The sequence below is a fragment of the Lynx rufus genome, unplaced genomic scaffold (assembly GCF_022079265.1).
Source record: "Lynx rufus isolate CCGP_SWC_20201006 ecotype Redwood Valley unplaced genomic scaffold, mLynRuf1.p SCAF_23, whole genome shotgun sequence".
In the NCBI taxonomy this organism is placed as follows: domain Eukaryota; kingdom Metazoa; phylum Chordata; class Mammalia; order Carnivora; family Felidae; genus Lynx; species Lynx rufus.
The window spans coordinates 21,494,013-21,520,149 of record NW_025814838.1 but is presented as its reverse complement, the minus strand read 5'-3'; the positions used below and the strand labels follow the sequence as shown (position 1 = coordinate 21,520,149).

The 26,137-nt window shown below is 53.3% G+C and overlaps 1 protein-coding gene across 1 annotated transcript in view; it reads right to left on the bottom strand.

Annotated features, from left to right (window-relative positions):
- Positions 1 to 579: 579 nt before the first annotated feature.
- SRL (sarcalumenin) overlaps positions 580 to 26,137 on the bottom strand; it is a 34,405-nt gene continuing 8,847 nt past the window's right edge. The window contains 6 exon segments of the mRNA XM_047087824.1: positions 580 to 1,457; positions 2,684 to 2,917; positions 3,642 to 3,758; positions 7,700 to 7,795; positions 8,573 to 8,740; positions 10,494 to 11,348. Coding sequence (XP_046943780.1) covers positions 646 to 1,457; positions 2,684 to 2,917; positions 3,642 to 3,758; positions 7,700 to 7,795; positions 8,573 to 8,740; positions 10,494 to 11,348 — 2,282 coding nt within the window. The 3' untranslated portion in view covers positions 580 to 645.

Sequence of the window (26,137 nt, the reverse complement as noted above, 5' to 3'; positions counted from 1 at the left end):
TGGGGGAGGCAGAACCTTCTTCCAGCCTGGGGACTCCTGTTCTCTCTCAGCATTCTGGTATCCTAAACCATTCCCTCCCACCCCTGGAGGAAACAGGGAAGAGGGCCTGGGGATGGGGGTGGGGTGGGGGGGATGGTGGAGGCTCAACACCCAGGTGGATTCAGACTCAAAAGACTGTCCCCTGTTGAAGTCAACCCAAGTTGAGGAGGCAGACGGGGGTTTGGAGGACAAGCAGGAGACTGTGTGGAAGGAAGCTACAAGGGACCTGAGCCCTACAGAAACCAAGTCTTCTCTCTTTTCCCAGCTTATAGGGGAAAAAGGAATTTCAGCTGAGTTTAGCTTGACACTCATCACCTCAGTATACACTAGAATAGCTGCTCTCTGTCCTCTGCAATAAGACCCAGGAAAAGCCGGCGGGGCCTCACTCAGGCCCCTCACTGAAGCAACAAGACACTATAATTCACAGTTTCCTCTCCTCCCTCGACCCACACCCTCCCCCACCACTGGCCTCAATGAACTCCCAAATCTCCAACACGTAGTGATTCTCACCAGTGTGGCTCAAAGGGTTAATTAACCAGGACTTCTCAGACAGTTAGGACACAAGCTCAGCCACCAACAGGAACCCAAGAATGGCTACACGGCGACCTAGTGTTTCTTATAGCGATTCTTTGGGGTCTCGCCACACCCTGTTTTGTCACAGTTGAGAGCACTGGGATTCTTCCCCAGCCCCAGGCTTCCCAGGAGGCTGGGGAGCTCCTGTGTGATGGCCCGCTCAATCTTCTCCAGAAAACAGCCCCCCATGTAGGAGCACTGCTGAGACAACAGCTTGAAACTGGAGATGGGGTTGATGCCAAAGAAGTCCTTATAGGCCTCGCGGTTGGGAAGGTCAAACTTGCTGACATTGGTCTTTGCCAGGATGGTCTTGAAGATGTAGAATTTGTCAGGGTCTTCCACAATGTCCTTAAAGACCAGTTCTCCGTCACTGAAGAAGGTCATTTTGTCCTTGTAAGTCTGCAGATAGCGGTCCACCAGGAGGGCATGAATGCGGACCCGGATGGCATGCTGGCGGATGAAGGCGATCTTGTTCTCCAACCTGTTCTCGATCACCTGGTTCAGGTCTTCCAGGAGTGAGATCTCTTCCTTGAGGAACAGGTCCCGGTAGGTGTCGGGCTTGTAGTCTTGTGGCCAGAAGGAGCTGACGTAAACCCGAGGGGGCTCTGTGACGTTGATGAGCGGGGCCAAGCTCCAGAAGAGGGCCCCATAGACCCGCATGAGCATCTGTGTGGCCAGGTTGTCGGCCTTGTTCAGGATGATCCTTATCTGGGACTCGCGCCCCTTCAGCTGGCGGAAGAGCATCTCCAGCTCCAGACCCACATCCAGCTTGGTTGGGTCAAAGACAACAAAGATGAGGTCTGCCCTGTCGATGAACCACTGGCACACGTCGTTGAAGGGGTAACCTTGGGAGGGGGGAGCAAGAAGTCAAGCAGAGCAGGCTCACCCTAACCCCCCCCACCCCGCGCCCCCCTCCCCCTTCCAGAACCAAAGCATTGCCTGGGTTGAAGGAAGTCACGGCACTAGGGATATTCTGGGTCTCTGAAGACTGAAAGAATTAATTACGTATCTCTTGGGCCTTGTCAACCCTCAACCAAGGACAGCCTAAGACCAGGACCGGAATTTGAGCTCTGCTACTAGCCAGACCAGGGTAACAAATGGTTCTAGGCTTTAGCATTTTAGCTACAAAATGACAAGAAGAATAAGAATACCTAAGTTGATATAAAGATTATCATGTTATAAATAAAGCAAAGCACCTAACTAAAACTGCCTATGTCATAGGAGGTGCTCGATATATTTTAATTCCTTCAACTTCTTCCTTCCAAAATGGGGAGACCAGGAATACCTGTCTTTTAATTTTTCTACAACAATCAGCCAATAATGCATAAAATTATCTGATGCATAATAGAAGAATAAAGGTTAATTTACTATTATAATGATTAGTGATAATATTATTACTAGTAATAAAACAGCAATAAAACCAAAATGAGAGTTATAAACTGAGATCCACCATCTGGTCATACAGTCCTCCAAATGCCCTGCTATGACTCATCTCATATGACTCAGCCCTGTGTCATGGCGATACTCGGTGGCCTGTGTTGTAACCCAGCGCCTGCTGGGCCCCAAGTGGCACTCCCCTCCCACTGGAAGGCAGGTAGAACTTTGGAAGGTCTGACACAGGCTTATGTGAAGCAGGCCTGTAAAGCAACACTGGACCAGGAAGAGTTTAAGGTCAGGTTCAAACCAGACCCAAGTTAGCCAGAGGTCAAGTACACCTGGACTGGGATCCAAGTAATCCAGGCCCTTGATCCCTCGGGAAAGTCTGAGCCTCCCCAAGACAGCTCAGCCCCAGCATGGACCTCAAGGAGCTACTTACAGAGACGACCAGCCCACCGTTTGGGAAAATATGGATTGCCTCCAAACTAATCAGCCCTCGGGGAGGTAAAAGAACATGGTACTCCACACCTAAGTGGGACCATGGTGACAACCAGAAGGGACTGGCAGCAAAGACTACACCCCTTGGTGTTGGACAATGCTGGCCACGCTTCCTCTCCCCTGTCTGCCTACCACCCACTGCCCAGCAGCTTTCTAAGACAAAGTTCGCGCTGTTCAAACACAAGTGCCTAATTACCTCTTTCTTGCTGCTTGCGGTTCTCGATGATGCCTGGTGTATCCACAAAAGTGACCCGCTCCAGAAGTTTGTGGGGAACCTCGATGCCAATCAGCTTCTCCAGGAAATTCTGGCCAAATTTCTCAAGGGGGGAGAAGGACCGGGCGCTATCAGCAGCCATGACAATACCCTCGATGGTTTTCAGCTTGGGCCCGTGCATGAGGACCGTGAACTCAGAGGTGGTGGGCTCAGCACCTGCAAGCATGGGCATGAGGTTAGTAGGAAGGCCGTCCTCTCTGGGAAAGAGACCCTACTACAAAGTAAGCGGGTAAGCAAGGGGTTCCAGGGAGGGTTTGCCATGAGAACTGGATACTACACTTGCTAAGCAGGATCCTATTTCTTTTTCCAATTGTGGTAAAATATACATAACACAATTTACCATGTGAACCATTTTCAGGTGGACAGTTCAGAGGCGTGAAATACATTCATGGTGTTGTGCAGCCCTCATCACCATCCATCTCCCAAACTGAAAGTGTCCCCATTCGTTCCCCTCTCCCAGCCCCTGGTAACCTCTACTCTACCCTGTCTCTATGAATTGAGGACTCAAGGCATCTCATAAGTGGAATCATAGGATATTTGTCCTTTTGTGTCTGGCTTATTTCACTTAATATATAGTGTCCTCAAGATTCATGCATCTTGTAGCATGTTCCAGAAATGCATTCCTTCTTAAGACTGAATAATACTCCAAACTCCATTATATGGATAGCCCTTTTGTTTATGCATTCATCCATCACAAGAGGTGGGTTGTTTCCACCTCTTGGCCATTGTGAAAAATGCTGCTGTGAACATGGACTGTAGCTGCTAGGTTCTTGGGTGTAATTTTCATGATTATATTGAAGACACATACGAATGTTTCCTAGTGCTTTTACACAGGACATTGAGATACCAACAAACACACAAAAAAATCTCTCACTATTACCTGTATAGAGCTGGTAGCGAGTGTTTTCCAACCCAAGGAGGTAGTTTATCATGGTGGATTTGCCAACGCTCCACGGTCCCAGGAACAGCACCATTGGCTTGGAAGTAATCTCCCCATCTGTAGGCAGCAGGAATTAGAAATGGAAGTGACTAATGAAGTTTCTTCCTACGGGAGTGACACAGGGCGTCACACAGCATCACACGGTCCATCTGAATGAGTTACAGATTTCCACATTGGACAAGACAGGGGGTGGCAATCAGCGGCTCGCCTCTCGCTATGTAAGTGCGATCACCCAGTTAAAACCAGAAGACACGATGCTGGCCTTACACAGATCCTTTGCATAGCGGCACCAGAAGCAGGAGCTAAGTGACATCAACAAATACTGACTCAGAGCTCACTCTGGGTGAGGCCTCCTGGTTTACATCTGGATTTACATCCCCTTCCTAAGAAGGGGAGAAAAGAGCTACCCCACGGCGAGGGGTTAAAACTCTGCTATCTGGATTGGTAACAGAAAAAACAGAGAGACAGGAAAGAGACTCACACCATCTTAGACAGCCTGGACGGGGGCCCCCTGACATCCTACCTCAGGCTCGGCCCAACACTGGGCTCAAGGCCAGTCTCAAATTAGCCTCTAGAGACCACGAAATATTTGCCAGGTCCCAAGACCAAGCACTGAGTAGGCAATTCTTGGGTTCTCGGCAGTGTCGGGAAGCACACACTGCCTGGGCCCTGCCAGCTGGGGTCCCTAGGAAGAGAAGGCAGATTCCTCCAGAGCTTCCAAAACCAGGGGGGCAGAAGGGATGTGGTCACTGGCCACTGCCTTGCAGCTCTCCACTCTTGCAGCTCGTCTCTGAGCCACGGCACGGAGGGCCAGCCCTGCCTAGTTTATACCTCAAATTCTCCAGACCTCTTTGTCTCCCTGAGTCTGGTACAGAGGCCCCAAACGGTAGGAACTCTTTTTTTTTTTTCATTTATTTTTTTTTTCTGTTATGATGTACAGTATTTAATTTCTTGCTTCAAAAATCAGAAGTATAGGGGCGCCTGGGTGGCTCAATTGGTTGGGCATCCAACTCTAGATTTTGGCTCAGGTCGTGATCCCGGCATTGGGCTCTGCACTGAGCGTGGAGCCTGCTTGGGATTCTCTCTCTCCCTCTGCCCCTCTCCCCTACTCACACACACACACTCTCTCTCTCTCTAAAAAAAAAATTTTTAATTAAAAAAAAAAATCAGAAGTATACCTGTCCCCAATCTGCCTAGGCCATGACACCTGGCAGAGAGGGCAGAGAGAGAGGGAGACACAGAATCTGAAGCAGGCTCCAGGCTCTGAACTGTCAGCACAGACCCCGATGTGGGGTTTGAACCCACGAACCGTGAGATCATGACCTGAGTTGAAGTCAGACACTAACGGACTGAGCCACCCTGGTGCCCCACCTTTCAGGTATTTTAATGCATACGGAAGAAGCAATATTAGCAGATATCACATTCCTCTTTTTTTATATACAAACAGGAGTACAGTATTCCTCTTGTTCAGCACCTTGCTTCTTACTGTGCTGGTTTTCTTTCTGTAAGGTGAAACTAAGTCCCAGAAGACCACGACGGCATCTCGTAAGTGGCAGGCACACGTATAATTGCCTGAAATTGATACCATGGCCCTGCCCCATTCCTCCCTGCCTGCAAATACATGCTCACGTCTCTGGGTGTCAACCCCTGGCTTGAGGACAGGGAGGGAGAGGCAGGCTGAGGGGTGGCAGGAGTCCCCAGTTATAGCCACAGAGATCCTACACGAAGTGTCTTTTGCCCAGGCCCAGGAGTCAGAAAGGGAACTGGACCTTCCAGCTCCTGGCTGAGAGCCCAGGAGACCCAGCAGGCCCAGGAGACCCAGGCCCAGGAGACCAAGCAGCGGGCTCTCTGGGGGCTGCTGTTTCGGCTGTCTGCAGCAGGGGGCGTTACTGGCATCTGCAGGAGGCCACAGGTGAGACTCAGAGCGGCCCCAAGGCACTGCGGTGGAGTCCCCAGCACTGGGGGAGGTGAGGAGAGAGAAGCCAAGCCCAGAAAGTGGCATCCGGAGCCCGGAACGCCCTCCCTGCAGAGCGCCCTTCCCCTGCCGCCCAGCAGCCTCCTGGGCCAAGCCGCTGGGTCTGGGGCTGCGGGAGAAGTCAAGCGCAGAGGACAGGAGAGCCACGGGGGACCGCCACCTCACACAGCCCCTGGGAAGCCCGAGAGGATGGTCTGCTCTTAGGCTTGCAAGAGGCAGTCGGGGAGTCACAAAACAGCCTTCTCTCGGAGGAGAAGTAGACAGTCCCGGCTCCTGGTTCCAGCCGTGCGATCCTGGGTACCCAGCATCTCTCTGGGCACCAGGTCCCATTATTCCTGTTCCTGAAGCAGGAATAACGTACATCCTAAATACCCAACCCACTTTATAGCCATCAGGCACATCACATGAGATAATATGGCAACACCACTGTGAAAATTTTCAGAGGATTGACTCCCCAAAAGGGTGTGGCTGCAGGAGGACGAGAGCTCTCATACACCTTACTGTGGCCTCAGCCTGGCACCACCTAAGGCAACTTAGGGACAACTCTGAAAATGCTTAACTCGTGTTCCACTTTTTAAAATATTTCCCACAGGTATATTTGCGTGGAATATGTAACGATTATACTAGTGTTTATAACGTTTTTAAAAATGGCGGGGCACCTGGACGGTTCAGTCTATTGAGCGCCCGGCTCGATTTCGGCTCAGGTCATGATCTCAGGGTCGTGAGATCGAGCCCCGCGTAGAGCTCCGCACTAGACATGGAGCCCGCCTGAAATTCTCTCTTTCCTTCTTCCTCCCTCTGTACCCCCTGCTCACATTCTCTCTCCCTCAAAAAAGAAATTAAAAAGTAATAATTAAAAACAATAAAAATGGAACATGGCAAACACCCCGTGGTCCATCAGTAGAACAGTGCCCATCTTGTGTGGTGCGTGCAGAGGCTCAAGAGAAAAGTGGGGCTGCACACACACGACTGTGTGATGTGATACCATCGTGTCAAACTAACAGAGAAGGACACACTTGTATGTGCTCGTGCACAGAGCAAATGTCTGGTCTGGAAGTATCTGTAGGAAACTGTAACAGTGGGAGTGTCTGCAAGTGAAGTGGAGAAACTAGAAATAAAGAAAGGGATTTTTGTTTTTCATATTTATTTATTTATTTATTTTTGAGAGGGGGGAGGAGCAGAGAGAGAGACAGAGGATCCCAAGCAGGCTCTGTGCTGACAGCAGACAGCGTGATGCGGGGCTCGAGCTCACAAACTGTGAGATGATGATCTGAGCTGAAGTGGGACACTTAACCGACTAAGACACCCAGGCGCCCCAGAGATTTTTATTTTTCCATTTGTACTTGTTTTTCACTATTTGGTTATTCATTTTTTACGGGGACAAGTATACCTTGTGTTTATTGTTCTGAAAATCGATGTTTAAAAGAATCTAGGGGTGCCTGGGCGGCTCAGTCAGTTAAGCGACCGACTTCAGCTCAGGTCATGACCTCACAGTTCGTGGGTTCATGCCCCGAGTCGGGCTCTGTACGGTCAGCTCAGAGCTTGGAGCCTGCTGTGGATTCTGTCTCCCTCTCTCTATTCCCTTCCCCCACTCATGCTCTATCTCTCTCTGTCTCTCAAAAATAAACGTTAAAAAAAATTTTTTTTAAGAATCTAGACACAAGGAAAACCAACTGAAGAAGCCATAAGGAGAAGGAAAGGATTGCAGGCCAATTAGGGGGCTTAATACGTGATCCCTTAGCAGTCAGGGAGCTGTCGTGGGCCCTTTGGCAAGGGAGGGATGGAAACGGGCATCGCTGTCCTTGGAAACCACATCCGTGCCACTGAAGCGTGAACGCTTGCAAAAGAAGTGATCTCCACAAAACCCTGTGCAGGTTAGGGCGATCTTGCAGGGGAAGGATGATCTTGTGGCCAGGGCATCAGAGAATTCAGCAGAGTTCAGCTCCCCGTGTCCTCACGCCCACCACTCACACAGCTCCAGAGGGCGTGGGGAGTGTGGATGGACATCAGACACGAGGGGTACCTGTGATCTCGTGCTGCCGAAGCTCGTTGTATTTGTAAGACTGCTCCAAGGGCTTGATGGACGAATGGTAGATCTTTCGAAGCCGCTGCAGCACCACTGGGAGCAGAGAAGGGTGAAGGGAGAGGCAGAAGGGAGAGGGTTCGGCTCACTCCCCAGGGCAGCTCCTCCCCAGGCTGGTGGGGAGCAGGGACCCCACTGGCAGCCTCACCATGCCATCTATTAGCATTCCTGGAGGGACCTGGTCCACATCCCAACCCTCAGAAATCTTTAACCAAAAGGCATTCACTTCCCACCCTCAGAACCTCCTGGAATTGTTTTAACCTAATCTTCTTCTCCCTCCAGGGCAAAACTGGGAGCCCACATGATGTGAGGCACAGAAGGAGAAGCTAGGTCTAGAAAACCTGACCCTCCCCTCCCTCTGCTCCCGTCCAACCATGTGCCCTGTGCAAACCGTGGCTGCTCTGAGCCCCAGCTAGCTCATCAGTTAGTAGGAGGCAGTAAGCCCCACTGAAAGTCTTGGGTTACTATGAGGATGAAATCCCAGAAATAAAAGAGCCTCAAAAACTGTAAAAATCACAAGTCTCCCCGGCCACAGCATGAAGACTGGCACAGGGCACCAGACGACAACACTGGGATCGGTCCCCTACCCTTGCAGTGGCCCCTCTGTGTGGATCGCCTTTTCTCCTCCCTGCCAATCCACAGCCCCCACCCCAGCCTTGGATGCTGCTCTCAGGGCATCTTCCATGAAGCTCCCCATGTCCAGGGCTCTCAGGCCTGGGTAGCCGCTGGCCTCGGAGCCCAGCCCCTGAGGCTCTGCCTGGCCAATGGTTATGTAGCTGCCCAGCCCCAGCTCCAGATCCTTCCTCTGGTTACCAGAGTAATCATCAACAGGCTTGTCCTCATTCAGCATCAGAGTTTTCTCGATGTGGGAGCGGTCCCTCATCGGGACTTCTTCACTCACATCCTCCACCTCTTCTGGGGAGAGAAACAGAGAGCAGAGTTAGGGCGAAGCTAGGAGCAGGGCTCTAAGCCCCTGGAAGACTGGAAAGGGCATAAGGAAGTGCTGCGGGAAGGCTCGCCAAGTTCAACTGAACAGGGTTCTGGCTCTAGGAGGGACTTTCCACAAATACTGACTGAGCACCGACCAAGGGTCAGGCACTGAGCTTCATGCTGGGGATGCAGTGGTGCCCAGAACAAAGCCCCTGCCCTAGGGGAGTTTTCCTGCGGTCCGATGGAGACACAGGGAGAAATCCTCTCGAAAGCTAAGGTAATAATTATAGTCTGTGATGTGGCTACGGCAGGAAAGAGCCCAGAAGCTGTGAGGGGCTAAGAAGGGTGCCTATGAGGTCTCAGAGGGGGCATTGGAAAACCTCCCCAAGAGCCCACTGTGAGGACTGAATTGGGTGAAGACGAGGACAGGAGACAGGAGTGGTTTATAGGAGTCTGCCTGTCACCCTAAGAGCACTGGAAGTCAGGGCTGGGCTCTAAGCGAATAACTGCCCTGATGAAATGAGAATTTTATCAGCCTCACACAGGCTTCGGTGGGGCATGGGCAGGAGCAGCTCTGCCTGGGAGTTCTGGGGGCGGGGGTGGGTAGGGGGCACCGTTGCTTCTTGCCCAAGCGGGAGATGCCCATGACTGCCTGCAGGCTCCCAGGGAGGGATGCCCATGCCGTGGGCCTCTGATATCACAGCCTTTGTGCTGGGTGGGATGGACATGGGCGTGAGGGGCACAGGGAGACCGGTTCCACAAAGGAAGGGAGCAGAGAAGCATCCATGTGCCTCACGCAGCAGCTCGAGAGTGGGATTCTCCGCAGGGATCAGCCTGGGCAGCACAGAGGGGAGGCGGGAAAAGCGGGGGGGGGGGGGGGGGGGGGGCGCCTGCTGGCTTAGGGAGTGTGCGAGCACCCGACAAGCAGCGCGGAAACTAAATCCCACAGGGCAAACTGTGGGGAAGCCATGCTGGAAAGCGAGGGCCGGGCCCCATGCCTCCACCCTGAAAGCCAGCTGGGCTCTGGTCCAGGCCAGCATCTTCCCATGCGACTTGTGGGCTGTGCTATGCCTCCCTCCCCTGCTCCCCACTCCCCATTATGAGTGGGGAGGCTGCTGCTTTTCCAGGTGAGCATCTGCACGACATCAGTGTCACCCCCAGCCTGAGATTTCTTATCACCATCCTGACCCTGGTCTCCGTTCACCCCACCGGACCTGGCCTAGCCTTCAAGGGGAGACCCCAAGGGGCTCCCAACCACACCCTACCTGCACCTCTCTCCACCAGCTTGCTGCGACAGGGCCTCAAATCCTGCCACTACATCACCTGTCCTTCAGGGGACCTGCACTGGTCCCCGTTTAAGTGCAGGGAGGCTCCTGAGGGCCCAACTCCCAAGTGACCAGGTTCCTTTGGCCCCTCCACTGTGCGGCCTCCCACTGGTCCCTCTGAACAGGGCTTAGTGGCTAAGGAGCAGCCCGCAGGTACCCGGTGGGCCAAGCCTCCATCCAGCAAACCCGGAGCTGACTGGGGGTTTCCCCTGCCACGCCCTGTCCCACCACACATATGTCTGCCAATTCCGGGAACCCCCTACCCTGAGGCCCCTCGTCGGGTTCCTCTGTCTCGTCCCCCTCAGGCCCTGTATTTGATTCCTCTGAGATCAGTTGGGTCCCCTCGTCCCCAGGGCTTGCGGTTGCTGCTGCTTCCTGGGGTTCCCCGGCTTCCTCCAGGGTGCCCCCTTCTTCTTGTTCTTCTTGTTCTTGTTCTTCTTCTTTTTCTTCCTCTTCTTCTTCTGAACTAGCCCCATCACCACTGTCCTCCTCAGATTCTTCGGACACAGCGCCTTCTCCTTCCTCATCTCCGCTGTGGTCACCACTCTCCTCTTCAGAGGAGACATCCAGGCCCTCCTCAGTTAGCCCTGGTGCCTGGGCCTCAGAGCGCTGGGCCTCCTGGGTGCCCCCCGCCTCAAAGCTCTGTGCACTGCCGGTCTCCGAGGCCAGGGTGAGGGTGGGCTCCCCGTGGTCCTCAGCCCCCTCCTCAGTTTCTGTGTCCAGGTCCAAGGTTCCGTCTGGCACCTTTGGCTCCTGATCAGGCCCTGGACTGTCCTCCTGCTGTGTCTCTGGGGCATGGGCCTCCTTGACCTCTATGCCCCCCGAGCCTTCAAGCTGTGCGGTCCCTACTGCTGCCCCCTGCTCGGCGTGGTCGCCTACGACTTCTTTGGCCTCTTCAGGGACCATGCTACTCCCAGTCTGTCCTTCGGCCTCCCCAGAAACCCCCTCCTGTCCTGGGCCCTCTCCCAAACCCAGCTCTTCCTCAGGCCCATCCTCCCCTCCTGGTGGGCCTGCTTCTTCCTGCCCAGGCCCCGCAGGGTCCCCGGGGGCAGCTGACTTTGAGGCTGAGGCATTGGAGAGGCTGGCTTCGGGACCAGAGCCCGGGCCGGTGGCGGCAGCAGCAGCAGCAGCAGCGGGGGCCCCGGCGGCTGTCTGCTCCGAGCCCTCAGCCTCCCTGCCATCCGGGGAGTGAAGGAGTAGGGTCTTCTCTCGAGGGGCGGCCTCCGCATAAAGTGCCCTTTCCTTCTCCTCTAGAGTTGCATCTCCAGCAGAGAAATGATTCTCCAACAAATTGCCAACATCTTCTGTGCCACCCGAGGCGGAAACTTGCAGTTCTAAATGATTAGAACACCATTGGTCAGTTTCACGGGGTTGGCACTGACTCTGCTTCTCTAAAGACTCTAACGCAACCTAGCTCCTGTCCTCCAGGAGTGAGGCGGGGACCGGGGTGTGCGGCGACGCACCTTCCTGCTCTTCGTAACTGCCCTTGGAGGCGAGCAGAGTGAGTGTTTCTCTGCCTCCCTCCCAAGATGTGGAAGGCAGCTCTCACCACTGTCCACCCCTGGAGGAGTGAATGGCTGAGCCACCCTGAGGGCCCCACCCTGGCCCTGACTCTTCGAGCCTCTGCTGGGTCCCGATGGCTTCAGGGAGGGAAACTCAGATCCCTTCCAGGCCTTCCTCAACCTTGCAGCAGGCACGTGCAGCCAGGCTCACCAGGAGACCTTTCCAAGATAGGACAGATGCATGGACATTCCGCCCCTGTCAGTTCCTAGAGTCATTAACCAGCATGCTTTTTATACTGCTATCAGCAAAGGAGTGAAAACAGGTGTATGCGGGCCAGATCATCTTAGGTTACACGGCAAGTACTTAGGGGATTACTTATGGCTCTCAGCCTTATTAAGTCACACATCCAACTCTGTCCCCTTCAGGGCAGGCATTTGCTGGCCTTGCTACCTTAGATTACAGGGGATGTGGCCCGAGGAGGAGGAGGAGATATCCAAAACAGGCAGGGCCAAGAGCTTCCCAGCAGCCTTAGCCAACCCCTTCCCGAGGGGATCCCCTTCTAAGGACTGATGGCTTTACCAGGAGAGCTGAGGGCACAGAGGCAGCAGAAGAGAGGGAGGTAGGGGCCTTCTAAGTGTGGGAGACCTCTCTCAGGAGTAAAGTGTGATTCATGTGCAAAATGGGGTCAGAAGAAAGGACTGGGCCTATCCCTTCTGACCCCTCCCACTCAGGTCAGGACCTGTGTAAGAAAGGGGGCTCTGCAGGCATAGAGAGATGAAGGGCCACTGGCCCCTTGCCTTGGGGTAGCTGAGACAGCCCCAGGGCTCCCTTGACTCACAGAGATGCTTTCTGAAGGAAGCAGCATCCCACCTCTGCTGGGGACAGCCTGGTACTCCCATCTCTACATCCCACAAAGAAAAGCCACTTCTTGGGGTCCCTCTTTCGCCTCTGAGTACCCACCCATCCTGTTTCCTGAAAGCTGGGGCAGTCTCCAGGGTCGAGGAACAAATATTTTCGCATTAATCCCCACAGTGGCAACCTGTTATCAAATTCAGAAGGAGGAAATTCAGACGCCTTTAATTATAAAGGAACCACTTACACTGATAGGACACTTTGACGTTCATGACCTCAGCCGACCTCCTCGATTACCATCTGGGTGACTGGAACCCAGAATTACCTACTCCTCATCCAGGCCTTCCACGCCAACTATGTTTAGGGGTGCACAGGAGAATCCCTTCGCAACCCTCCCTGCACATGCCTTCTCTCCGCTCCTGAACTATGGGAGCCAAGGCTTAATCCTCCCTGTGTTCCCCAAGCCTGGGACACTGCCTGGCCCACAGAAAGTGCTACGGAGAGGTCTGTGGTGACATCGGGGTACAATAAGAATTTCTGGTCCCTCAGAGAGGGAGAACTGGAGGTTACTCACTAAAATTTTCCTTCATTGCCTCCAGAATACCTATATGTCCTGATTCTTTGCTGCATCTCCGACCCCTCGACTCCCTGGAGAGAAATCTATGGTGGGAACTTGGTTTAACCCAAAGAGACTGACAGTCCTTCTCAGCAGCAAGGCACATGTAATATATTTCATATGAGATACATGTGCACAATTATTCAGGGCGCCAGGCAATGCTTAAGCACTTTATATAAATAAAACATGAACTGATCTTACTCAATGTACTTAATGTCACTTGCTTCTGTAAGACAAGTCTTACGCTTATCCCCGTGTTACAGCTGAGAGGACTGAAATCTGAGACACTGAATGCTTTGCCCAACACGCAGCTGGTAACTGGCTGAGGCCGTTTAACCACAGAGCTTCAGAGGAGACTGCCTGGCCCTGGAGCAGGGTACCGCGCCTCGGAGTGTGGTCCGGGCACCTGCAACACCGGCATCACCTGGGAGCTAGGGAGACATGCAGGCTCTGGGACCCTGGCCCAGACCCACTGAATCAGAATCTGCATTTTCACAAGATGCCCAGGCAATTGGTTTCCAGAAGCACTAGTCTACACCACCTGATAAAACTGCGTCTGAACCGGTGGTTCTGGGCACTGGCTGGACATTGGAATCACCCAGTTCTTGCGCCACTCCTCCTCTCCCCTCAGAAGTTCTGACTGAATTAGGATGTATCCCCAGCATCAGAACTTTAATAAAAAAATTTCTTGGTAATTCTAACATGCAGCCAAAGCTGCAAACCACTGATAAACCAAATAATCCTAAACCCAAGGCTTCTGCTCCTGGCCCTCCTGACTCGTGTGCCCACGGGGGGCTTCCAATTTGGATGAGTCACCCAAGGCTTGGCATGTGCCTTTGGAACAGCAGCAATCCAGGCTCCTCCTCTGGTGAATCCAGCCCTTTCCACGGGTCCCTTTTGCCTTCTACTGTTGATGATGATGATGGTGATGATGGTGTTGGTGATGATGATGGTGGGGACGGTGATGGTGGTGATGGTGTTGGTGATGATGATGATGGTGGTGACAGTGATGATGGTGATGGTGGAGATAATGGTGATGATGGGGATGGTGGGTGGAATATACTCTGGGTCTGACCACTTGAGGTGTTTCTAATATTCTCTAATAAATTTCTAATAAGTTTCTAATTTCTAATAAAACACCTTCTGTCCCTGGTAAGAGTAAAAGGGTTACGTAATCCCAAGGAAAATGAGGACCCCAGACTTTGGGGGCTTACCACGAACTTCACTCCACTCCTGGGACCCGGACAGGAATTCAAGTATGTGCGTGTGTGTATACCATTTATATCCACACCCTTCCTGGGTTTTATGATTTAATGCCAAGCCGTCACTGACCTGCTAAGCAATTTGGAGCAAAAGAGACCAAGGGTGATGCCTTCATGCCCTGTGACCTTCTTTTCCAGGCTAAAAATAACATCTCTGACAGAAAGTCCCTCCGTGAAACAAGCTATGCCATCGGGCCCCCAGAGCCCAATCCCCAGGAAGCAGCTGTGCCATTGGGCCTGATCTCTCCTCTGGGAGGCAGTCAAAGGCTTCAAGAGCCTCTGATTAAATTCAGTGTAATTCCATGAAATCAAATCCAGGGTCTTCCCTTCCTCCCTGATCTCTCCAGCATCTAGCTGGAGCCCCCAATGGCCCCTGGAGGAGGTGGGAGAGGGCACAGAGGCCCCAGGATACCCTGAATGAGTTGAGAGCCTGGTAAGATGAGTCTTGGTCTACCCCAGGACACACAGTACTGTACTGTAGGTGCGGCTGCCAAGGCAGCCGCCCTGCCCCTGGACAGGCCCGGGTGCTTACGTCAGAGTACATGAATAGCAAGCCCCCAGCTCCACCCCAGAGATCATGGGAAGGCCCGCGTGCTGGACAGCCTGAGGCCCTAGCCCCACTCACACTCCGGGCAGAGCATGGCATAAACCGGTTCTGCTTTCTCTCCTGACACCACCTCTGCCATCTTTGTGGTCAGCCTTTCGGTGGCTCGCCCCCTCCACAGTCCCAGCAGGGACCCCAGGCTCAATTCCTCTTTCTACTACCAACCAAACACTTGATCGTTCCCAGTTCCTAACCCTTTCCAAAGCACTTTCCACATGGACTCAAAACTGTGGAGTCACCAAGGGCCTTGCTGCGTCCAACTGCAGAGGGGGAAGCTCTGGCCAGGGAGCTTTAGAGACTTTCCCAAGGTCAAAGGTAGGGTTGGGACACAGCCCAGGTTCATGGCCCTCAGTCTAGAGTTTGTTCTGCTCCCATGTAGCTTACAAACCATGTCCCATGAAAGCTAGAGTTCCACGGACTTGGTTAGGGGGTGCAGGAAGATAAAGGAACTGGGGTTCAGCCACCCCTTTACTTCCTGCCAGCAGCTCCTCTTGGGAGCTATTCAGTCCCACTGCCTAAGGAGGGGGGGTGACAGCCACTGCTTCTGCCTCTCTCGCCTTGTCCCTAAAATTTCCACTAGCCTCCTCTTGATCATTTTCCCCAACAGCCCAAGGATCCCCCACTGTGGCATCTGCTGACTTTGCTGACCATCGTGTGCCCAGCACGGAGCTGGGTGGTGTCTTTCCTTCACGCAGAACTTCACGCTTCCCAAAGGAGTTTCATGTTCTTAAAGCAGACACGGGAAAGTCCAGTTGTTTGCCCAACAAGCATTCCAGGGATGGGCTAGAACTTGGGCCAAGAAACAAAGCAGAGCTCCCGGGCCACATGCGGGTGGTATCCAAGAGCTGCAGGGCTTTCCAAGCACAGACGCCCAACCTCTGAGGTTTGGGTCAGCATGAATCTGCGTGTTTCAGAAGGTGATTCTAACAAGCACTAACATGTGACAACCCTCCGTGCCAGGCATCAGGGAGTCTGTGTTGAAGCTGAAGCCGGAGATCGGCAGGTCAGAACCCGAGAGGCTGCTTAGTTGACCTGTTTTGAACCCACCTCGAGGTGCTGAATTTATTCAGCGCCTCCACGGAATAGAAGGTAAACTCAATCCCACCTGTCCAAGACTCCTCAGCACACATTTCTAAGGACTGGCCAAGGTTATCCTCCACGTCTTCTCATCCAACTGAAACTATTGAGTCCAAAGTCACACACAGGTAAAATACCTTTGACTGTCACTCATACACAATTATGCAGATGAGTCATCAGTAATAAAGCCCCAGGGGGACAATCACTTTCCAGTTCTAACCCTGGACACATCTGTACCCAGGAGTCAGGAATACCAGTCTTGCATCCAGACGGTCCCACGTCTTTCACCAGGCTGTCCTTCACCCCAACACTCAGACAGCTCATTGGCCGTGCCTCAAGTGCACCCTTCAGAAACGGAGTCAGAGCAGCACACCGACCCCTTCTGTGTCCTAGGTCTTGTCTCTGAACGCTCCTGGACGGGCCAATGGTCAGCAGCCTCTTTTGGTGTCTTTTAGGATTAGACATTTTTTTCTTGACCTTATTTACAGAGCAAACGCTCACCACTCAGGGCCCTTTGTTCCTTCGCTTCTTGGATGAGTCTTCAGACAGCTTTGCAGATGCCAACACTGAGAAGGACCCTAGAAGAAAGTGTCCACATCCTCCCAGAACCCTGAGGCCTTCTCTCTCGCCATTCTGTTAGCCTTTACCTCTTCTACCCCGGACAAGGGGACCAGGGTGCAGTGAGTGAGGCAGCCATCTTTGGAAGGTTTCTTTGGCCTCCTGGCCAAGCTCCTGAAGTCAAGGTTAATCCCACCAGGACAGCTAGTCCCTGGCTGGACTCTGGCCCCAAAATGATTCACCCAGGAGACAGGACACAATGACAAGGACACCATGGGACTGGGAGTCCAAAGGGACCCCCTCACAGACCAAGCCACTTGATTTCACTGTGATCCAGAGCCTGAAACTCTGAGGAGTGACTGCTCCAAGGTCACGGGTCTGGTTAAACCAATTAGCAGTGGACTGGTTCTAGAAGCCAGAACTCCACCAACTCTGAGTCCATGGGCTTTCCCAGCACCAGGACACCAACTCCCAGAAAGGACAGGGGGTGAGCCAGCCTCAGGATAAGCAACTGTTCACTGTACCCTCTTCCTTCTCCCTTTAAAAAGGATTAAGACTTCAAGACCATCGCTTTTAACCCACAAAGTCCAGAGAATTGACAGAAGCACTCCATCCCCCTTCCCCATCCTTAATTCCTGGGAATTCTTGCTTCGGGGGGTACAGAGAGAAATCACCCACAATCCCACAACCATTCTTGTTGCTGATGCCCAGAGGATTCATGGATGTGGATGAGCACTCACATTTGAAAGGCAAATGAGTTTGGAAGAAGTAAACCATCAAAGTCCTAACCCTTCAGTGTGACTTAATTACCAACAGGATACCCTGTGGAAAATCCAGTTTTCCCAGAGATCAGCCCTTCCTGAAGTGAACAGAAATCCTTGTAGGAGTCACTGGACTATACTTCCTCCATTCAGAGGGACTGAGCTGGGCAGGAGAGGGAAGGAAGGAGGGAGAGATGGAGGCTGGATCCTGAGACAGGTGCCTGGCTTCCTCCACCCCCCCACCTCCCCACCCAATGACATGGAATCCCCCTGAAATCCGGAGGCTGGCCTCTGGGAGGGCTATGGCTGGACTTCTGGTCACCAGGCATGGAGACACCCGCTAAGAGCCAAAGCAATGTGGCTCCCCGAGGTCACAGTCAGACGGATGCCTTGAGATCAGATCAGAACCACCAGAGGCTTGGATGTGGGGGTAACAATGACATCAGACCCACCTCAACCCCAAGGCGGGGGGGAAGTGAGGGGAAGTCTGCTTAATTCTCAAGCTTGGAAAATGGACGTGATGCCTTCCCAACCTGGACCAGAACCACATCTCGGGGCTTCCCTTTGCCAGGAGACCCAGAGCCAGACTGGTCTCTGGATGTGGTCAGAAGTCAGGACAGCTCTTCAGTGTCTCACTAACCAGCAGTGTGACCTTGCTCCTCAACACCTCCCCCCCGCCCCCGCACCAACTCCACTGGTCCATAAAATGCAGGTAATACTACCTCCTTTGCCAACCCTTTCCAAGTATTTTAAGCATCAGATAACGTTTAAAAGCATTCTACAATGTTAGATATAATAAAGCTCATTTCCTAGAAGAACAAAGATGCCAGGCCAAATCCCAAGTTCGCTGAGTGGGCCAAAACAGAACAAGCTTTGGACAGGAGCCAAGCTGGCTCACCTTCACTCTAATCCTTCCTACACGCTGTTTCGATGGGGGGGTGGGGGGTAGGTCAGTGGTCTTTCTGCCCGGGGCTCTTCATCCCCTTTATGCGGCCAGAAGCAGCCTGGACAAGGAGTTGTGGGCGTGTTGGGGGTAGCCTGACTCTTTCCATAAGGTTCCAGCTGGCCCGGGGACAGGAATGGGCCTCAGCTGTCAACACTCCTGGAGTCCAGATCTCGCCCTGCTGAGCCCCATGTTGACTCCTGTGATGACCGACCTCCACTTCCAGTCAGCCCTGACTCACCCAGAAACTTCTTTCTTTTTTCTAATGTTTATTTATTTTTGAGAGAGAGACAGAGTGGGAGGGAGGGAGGGAGGGGCAGAGAGAGAGAGGGAGACACAGAATCTGAAGCAGGCTGAGCTGTCAGCACAGAGCCCGACGCGGAGCCGAAACTCATGAACTGTAAGATCATGACCTGAGCCGAAGTCAGACACTTAACTGACTGATCCACCCTGGCGCCCCTCACCCAGAAACTTCTGAAGGAATGCATAGCTTCCTCTCTCTCCCCTGCCTCCCAGATCCCTTTGCCCCACCACTGAAGGAGTGACCCCACACGTCGCCCCCAGCACAAATGCACGCTCAGGGGGTGCCGAAGCCCACTCTGTGTGCTGTGTGTGAGGACGGGTGAGAGGCGCTGTCTGCAGGAGGAGCAACTAAGGGCCCTTCCTTCTCAGTTCTCAGAGGCGGCAACACAACCAGAGAGGCCACCACCGTGACAGACCGCCCTCGTCGTCCTTGGAATAAGCGAGCACAGGGCGATAAGCCCTTTAGAAATGACTCAGGCCTTGAGAAAGTAGCTTTGACTGCACCACAGAGACAGAGAGAGAGAATGGCACTCGGCTTGTCCGCTCAGCTGAAATCAGAGCTAATGTTTTCACAGCTTTGAAGGGTCTGCACGACCACAGGCAGCCCCAATGACAGAGCCAGGCCTGCCCCACACCTGCTTGGCGGTGAGGTGTCCTGAGCAGATCTTACCTCCAGAAGACCGAGAAGCTGTTTCCCCCCAAGTCTGCTCAGGGAAGGTTATGGAGGAAGGTCAAACCAAGGGCAGAGGCTAGAGCAGCAATAACGAATATTGTGCCCCGTGAGTTGCCCTGCATACTCCGGCCCATAGACCCTTCCCGCAAAACCGCTATCCAGACAAGATGCCAGATCTCTCCAGCTTCTCTCCCAGAGGACTTTACCAAGTTCACAGCACATGCGCTCCACTCCTGGGTCCTTACGTTGGTGGCGCCAAACCTCATTCTTGTTTTGATTATTTTCACGTTAGAGATTTGTAGTGCTGAAGAAACCTTGGAAATTAGCCCAATCCATCCATTTCACAGCAGAGGTGACTGAGGCACAGAGAGCTAAAAGTGCCAGCTGGAAGCCGCCTAATGAGCAAAAGCTGGACTTAAACCAAGGTCTCTGTACCCCTCGCCCTGGTCTTTCACATGGGGTTCCACCCAGCTACGACTTTCTTCTCTCCTTGACGTTTCTAATGCATTATGCCCACGTCTTGCCCTTGCCCCAAGACCCAGCATTCCTGGGATCGCTCATTCATTCCCCCTCATTGCTCCTATAAGGCATGGCCTCCCAGTGAGTACCAGCTGAGGACTCTGACGTCAGGCTGGGTCCCAGAGCACAGATCTCGATGGAGACCTTGGGAAGGACTGGGGTAAGGTTCAAGCTCCTGGAGGCCATCTGCACCCAGCCCAGCCCTGTGTTTCCCATCACTCTGGGTGCTCTGGTATCATGGTAGGGTGGGGGTAGGGGATGCAGGGAGGGATTCACTGTCCCCGTCATCGGGGGACAAAGGTCAGCTGGTTCCATGAAAGTTACATGAGATCAACTCTTAGTTTCTGAGTTCAGGACTGCAGAGGCCAAACAACCCCAACGAGAAGAGGCTTCCAGAGTCTGGGTCACAAGGGAAAAGGAAGACTTCTCCCCGCTCCATGAACGGTACAAACTCCCAAAGCCTCTAGAGCAAACCCATCCATTACCCTCAGTTAGGACTTCAGAGCTTGGAATGCCACAGGCAAAGAATATCCAGGCCGATCTATGGTAGGATGTTCTAGAAATCCTATGTCTCCCCTGGGAGCAGGCTTGCCGGTTTGTATCCCCAAGTGTCCTAGCCCACTGAACTTCAGACACGTGGGCCACACTCTCCCGGTGAGAGGTGGCTCTCTCCCTCCCAAAGGGCCCCCCTCTCTGGAAATCCCCACCCCTAGGGAGAAATCCTTTTAGGAAGTTAAACCCCCAAGGAAGCTTCTTGCTGGAGTTAGTGTCGCCAAGGGTCTGGGTTCTCGTCTCTTCAAACACTGAGAGCAAATGAGCCTCTTGCTACCCAGACCTTTCTTTTCCTTCGGCAGCCTGGTGACCAGGCAGGTCAGGGTGAGCACTCTTCTGGTTCCCACGGGGCTCCCCTGGGGAGAGGAAGGTTAAAGCCAAGGGCAGGCCGGAGGGCGGGGCAAGAGCAAGCGAACATTCCGCACTCACTGTCCCCGGGATGACCCTTCCTGATCAACACCAAGGGCCCCACGCAGCCTCTGCCAGGCCACATCGAGGAGCTCCAGCCAGTGGCCTGCCTGCCGGCTGGCCACGCAGCCCCCCCGCCATCCCTGCCCCAAAGCCTGAGCCTGCTCTGGTATCATTTCCCATAGCTGCTATAACAAAGCACCACAACCTGGGCAGCTTAAAGCAGCAGGAATGTTTCGATTCCTGGTCAGGGAAGCCTTTCAAATCACTATGTTGTACACCTGAAACAAATAAAACACTGGAAGGAAAGAAGGAAGGGAGGAAGGGAGGGAGGGGAAGAGAGAGACGTAAGTGTATTATTATCTCTCTATTCTGGAGGCCAGAAGTCCAAACTCAGGGTGTCCGCAGGGCCGTGCTCCTACCAAAGGTGCTCAGGGAGGCTCCTTCCTGCCTCTTCCGCTTCTGCTGGTTCCCGGCAGTCCCTGGCCTATCCACATGTGTCTCCCATGTCTACCTCCGTGGCCCACGGCCTTCTCCCTGTGTCTCTATTCTGCATCTCTCCTCCTCCACTTCAAAGGGCACCCAGTCAGGCTAACTAACCACATCTGCAAGGAACCGATTTCCAAATAAGGCCACATTTGGAGGCACGGCGGGGGGGGGGGGGGGGGGGGGGGGGCGGGGGGGGGGATGGGGAGGGGGTTAGGATTTCAACATACCTTTTGAGAACCAACCCATAAGAGGTCACACCACTACCTGCTTCTCAGCAGGTCTGGCCTCACCTGTTCCCTCTTGCCAGCCTCCGTCCCGCGGCCTCTATGACGTCTTCCAGTTCTCACCTCTCCAAGCCACCTGGGTGGTCCCCTCACTGACCTCAGCTGACTCAGTGTCCATGACTGTCCATACTGAGCCACGTGACGCAACCCTGTCCCATGTGGCTGTGACCTTCGGGGGGGCAGGGGTGCGTGTGTCCAATCTTCCCTCCTAGGCTGTCATTGACTCTGGCTGGTGCACCTGTGGCCCCAAAGCCTCTTCGTGTCCCCACAGTGCCTAAGAACGCCATGAGCTCCAGGACTCAAACAATGAACACCTGCAGAATTCTCTAAGAAACCGTTTTCAGCCCTTGTGCATTTCCAACCAGTATCCTCCCTGCCAGACTCACTGTCGCCCACCCCCCACTGCCTGGACCTGGCTAATTCCAGCTCACACATCAGACCTCAGCTTTGAAGCCCATCCCTGGGAGGCCTCCTGGGGCCTCCCAGTACTGAGATGCTTCTGCTCTGTGTTCCCATAGCACTCCCTATGGCAGCCTTTAACTCGTGTCCCCATGGAAGAGAAGTCCCCTGAGGCCAAGGCCTGCAGTGTTTCCCCAGTGGGATCGCAGGGGTGCAGCACGGGGCCTGGCAGCACAGCAAATGTCTGTTGGATGCCCTGAGGCACCAGAGAGTAGTGAGCCTCTTTCCTGGGTCAGCCCTTCTCAAGGCGTGGCTCAAGGCCATTTGCAAAAAGGATGAGAGAAGAGCTTAGTTAGAAGTTCCATTCTGGGTGCCTGGGTGGCTCAGTCGGTTAAACGTCCGGCTTCAGCTCAGGTCACGATCTCGAGGTTCATGGGTTCGAGCCCTGCGTTGGGCTCTGTGCTGACAGCCTGGAGCCTGCTTCTGATTCTGTGTCTCCCTCTCTCTCGGCCACACCCCAGCTTGTGCTCTGTCTCTGTCTCTCAAAAATGAATAAAACATATAAAAATTAAAAAAAAAAAGTTCCATTCCTGGGCCATTCCTCAAAGCCACTGAATTGCACTCAGCGAGGGGGGGGGGGTGGTGTTGCAAGGCTGATGCTTATCAGCTGTGGGGACATTACGGGTCTGGGGTCTAGCTGGCCTTGCTACCCTGCCAGGGGATATTCCCAGGAGAAGAGCACAAAGAAGCAGGTGTGGCTGGTGATGGGAGGCTCTCACAGAACCTGCCTGAGGAATGGAAGCCTGGTGGTTGAAAACAGCTGCCCAGCTCAGGGAGCAGCCCTGGGACCCCTGGGACCCTCAGGGAGAAAGAGAGAAGGACAGAGTTAGGGGCCAAATTTGCTCTCCTAATCAGCAGTGGAAACGTGAGCCTCTGTCTCCACTCCTCTGTGCCTGTTTCATCAATAATAAAACGGAAAAGGGGCGCCTGGGTGGCTTAGTCGGTTAAGCGGCTGACTTCAGCTCAGGTCATGATCTCTCGGCCTATGAGTTTGAGCCCCACGTCTGGCTCTGTGCTGACAGCTCAGGGTCTGGAGCCCACTTCAGATTCTGTGCCTCCCTCTCTCTCTGCACCTCCCTGCTCGTACTCTGTGTATCTCTCTCTCTCAAAAATAAACATTGGGGCGCCTGGGTGGCTCAGTAGGTTAAGCATCTGACATCGGCTCAGGTCATAATCTCACAGCTTGTGAGTTCGAGCCCTGCATCCGACTCTGTGCTGATAGCTCAGACCCTGGAACCTGCTTCAAATTCTGTGGTTCCCTCTCTCTCTGCTCCTTCCCTGCTCGAGATATGGTTGCACATATCTGTGAAAACACTAAAAACTACTGAGTTGCACACTTTATTTTTTTTTTTTTAATTTTTTTTTAACGTTTATTTATTTTTGGGACAGAGAGAGACAGAGCATGAACGGGGGAGGGGCAGAGAGAGAGGGAGACACAGAATCGGAAACAGGCTCCAGGCTCTGAGCCATCAGCCCAGAGCCTGACGCGGGGCTCGAACTCACGCACCGCAAGATCGTGACCTGGCTGAAGTCGGACGCTTAACCGACTGCGCCACCCAGGCGCCCCTGAGTTGCACACTTTAAATGGACACATTATACGTATTTGAATTATGTCTCAATAAAGCTATCTTTTTTTTAAAAAACCTGTTGTCTACCTTCCAAATCTATCCTCGGCCTAATCATTTCTCCCACCCCTAGCTTGACATCTCTCACCTGGGTTGTGAAACTGCTCCTCCCTGAGCGCCAGGCCCTCTGTTCCCCACACATGCTCCCTCTCTGCACATGCTCTGGCGGCCCCCTCCTCCACACAGGCTTGCTTTCTATGAGCAAGCGCACCGGGCCTCCGTGCTCTCTGCTGGGAATGCCCTCCCCACACAGCTCTCCACTCTCTCCAGCTCTCCACAGCTCTCCAGCTCTCCACTCTCCTCCCCTACATCTTGGCTCCTAGTCACTATTTCTGCAAGGCCTTCTCCTACCACCCTGGTGACACTGTCTCCCAACTAGCCTTCCCCTCTCCCCAACCTAATCTTTTTCTCCACTGCACCTATAATTGTCCAATAAGCTAAATAACTTACTTATTTGGTTTCCTCGTCAGAGATTTTGTTTCCCAGTGCCTTGAACAGACTTTGGATGGGTGGATGGATGGATGGATGGATGGACAGGTGGATGATGGATGGATGGATGGATGGATGATGGTAGCAAAATATAAGACCTTCCCTCAACTCAGTGGCAGAGAGTTCCAGAAGAGAGGAGATTTGAGACTGGGATTCATAACCACAGAAGTACCCATGGGTTAAGTCATTTAAGCAGCCCAGGCCTATTTTTTTCTTTTGTTTTTTTTTTTCTTTCTTTTTGTGATCAAAGGGTCCTAGGAGTAGTTGCCTTATCAACTCAAAAGGTTACTGTGATAACCATGAACTTCATTCCTGAATTTAAGACCCTCCCCTTAAGCACACAGCATCTAACTGGAGGGACAAGCCAGACAGAGGAGAGCAAGGAATGCCAGGGTAGGTGCGGTCAGCTTTTCTAGAAAGGCTAGCAGACAGTGGAGACCTGTCCCCAACCCTGCTCTCCTCCAGAACCAGGACAAAGCAGAGACAGGGCAGTAGAGCCACATCCACCAGTTTCCAGAGCTGCCCTGACACCCCAGACTCGGGGTCAGGGACCCCTAAGTCTGCCACGAGGACACCCGCATGTCCGTCCTTACAGCTGGGCGTTCCTGCTGCTGGCAAGGAGGGGGCAGAAAGGCAGAGACAGCAGGATGCAAACCTTCATCTGGAAGTTGGCTCTCCAAGGACCTCCTGCAGAATGTTAGGAAGTGACTCCATGCCCCGCTTACTCTCCTGCTGCACTTGGGGTGGGGGAGACTCCAAGGGGCCGGGCACCCACCCGGAGAGGGAGAGCCAGGCCTAACACTGCTGGGCCTCAGTCTCTGGGTTCTTGGCCTGCGACTCTTCTCCACCACACACCAGCCCAGAAACAGAGCCCCCTGTCCCCAGGACAGGCCCACTCTATCTTGCTCCATACCTGAGCACACCCAACAAGGAGCTGGAACATGCCCCCCGCCATCCTCCCCAGTACCACCACAAGGCTAGGCGGCCTCCTGGGATCGCCTGCCCCCGGCCAGCTGTCGGTCCATTCGTTCAACACGTTTGTACTGGGTGTGTCAGCAGAGCTCCAAATTAGCTGCTACGGCAATAGTGTGGGCGGTGGGGCCAGAGAGAGGACGGAGGAAACAGGTGCCATCTGTGCCCAGTAGAGGGCTACCACCCAGGAGAGAGACGGGAACTATATGTTCAGAGCCAACAACCACTCAGCCGTTGGGTCCAAGGCTATGGAGCCTCCACCCCCAAATTCCCATCCCTCCAGAACTTCAGAATGTGACGTTATTTGGAAATAGGGCCTGTACAGATATAAGTAGTTAAGCGGTGGCCATACTGCATTAGGGTGGGCCTTAAGGCCGATGACTGATGTCCTTAGAAGAAAAGCAGAGGACACACAGAGACTCATAGAGGAGGGGCCACGTGAGGACAGAGGCAGAGATCGGAGACGCGTCTACAAGCCAAGGAAGGCCAAGGATCCACCAGAAGCTGGAAGAGGCAGGAAGGATCCTCCTGTGAAGCCTGCCAACATCTTGATTTCTGACTTCTGGCCTCCAGACTGCGAGAGGTTAAGTTTCTGTTGTTGGAAGGCGTGAGGTTTACGGTCACTGGTTCCGATGGCCCCAGGAGGGGAACACAGGAACAGCGCTGAGGCCCGGCCCCACGAGGTCTTCCTGACGCCCCCTCACACTAAGCGGTGGTGCTCTCACCAGCCCCACGGCCCTCTCCCACCCACTCCCCTTCTCTGCACACTCAGGCTACTTATTTTTAGACCCTGTGACATGTGCCTTATACGGTTCCCTCAGCCGGTCATGAATGGGGGCTGCCTCCCCCCACAGCCTGGTTTGTAAGCTCTTTGAGGACAGAGAATCCAAAGGATGTTAACAGCCCTGAGAAGGGGCAGAGATGCTGACGGATTCCCTTGAGTGTTCATATTTCGTGATATTTGAGGAAACCGGTGGCAGGTGTCAAGCCAGAGGACCAGGGACAGCAGCGATAGCCTGTAATTACTGTCACTGTCCTTTTAACCTTAAAAAGTGTCTAATATCAAAAAAACATTTTAAGCATCTGATAGCCTTTTTTAAATTTTAGTCACATCACAACCCCATGCTGTAAATAGGGCAAGTATAATTATCTTGTTTTATGGGCAAACAAACAG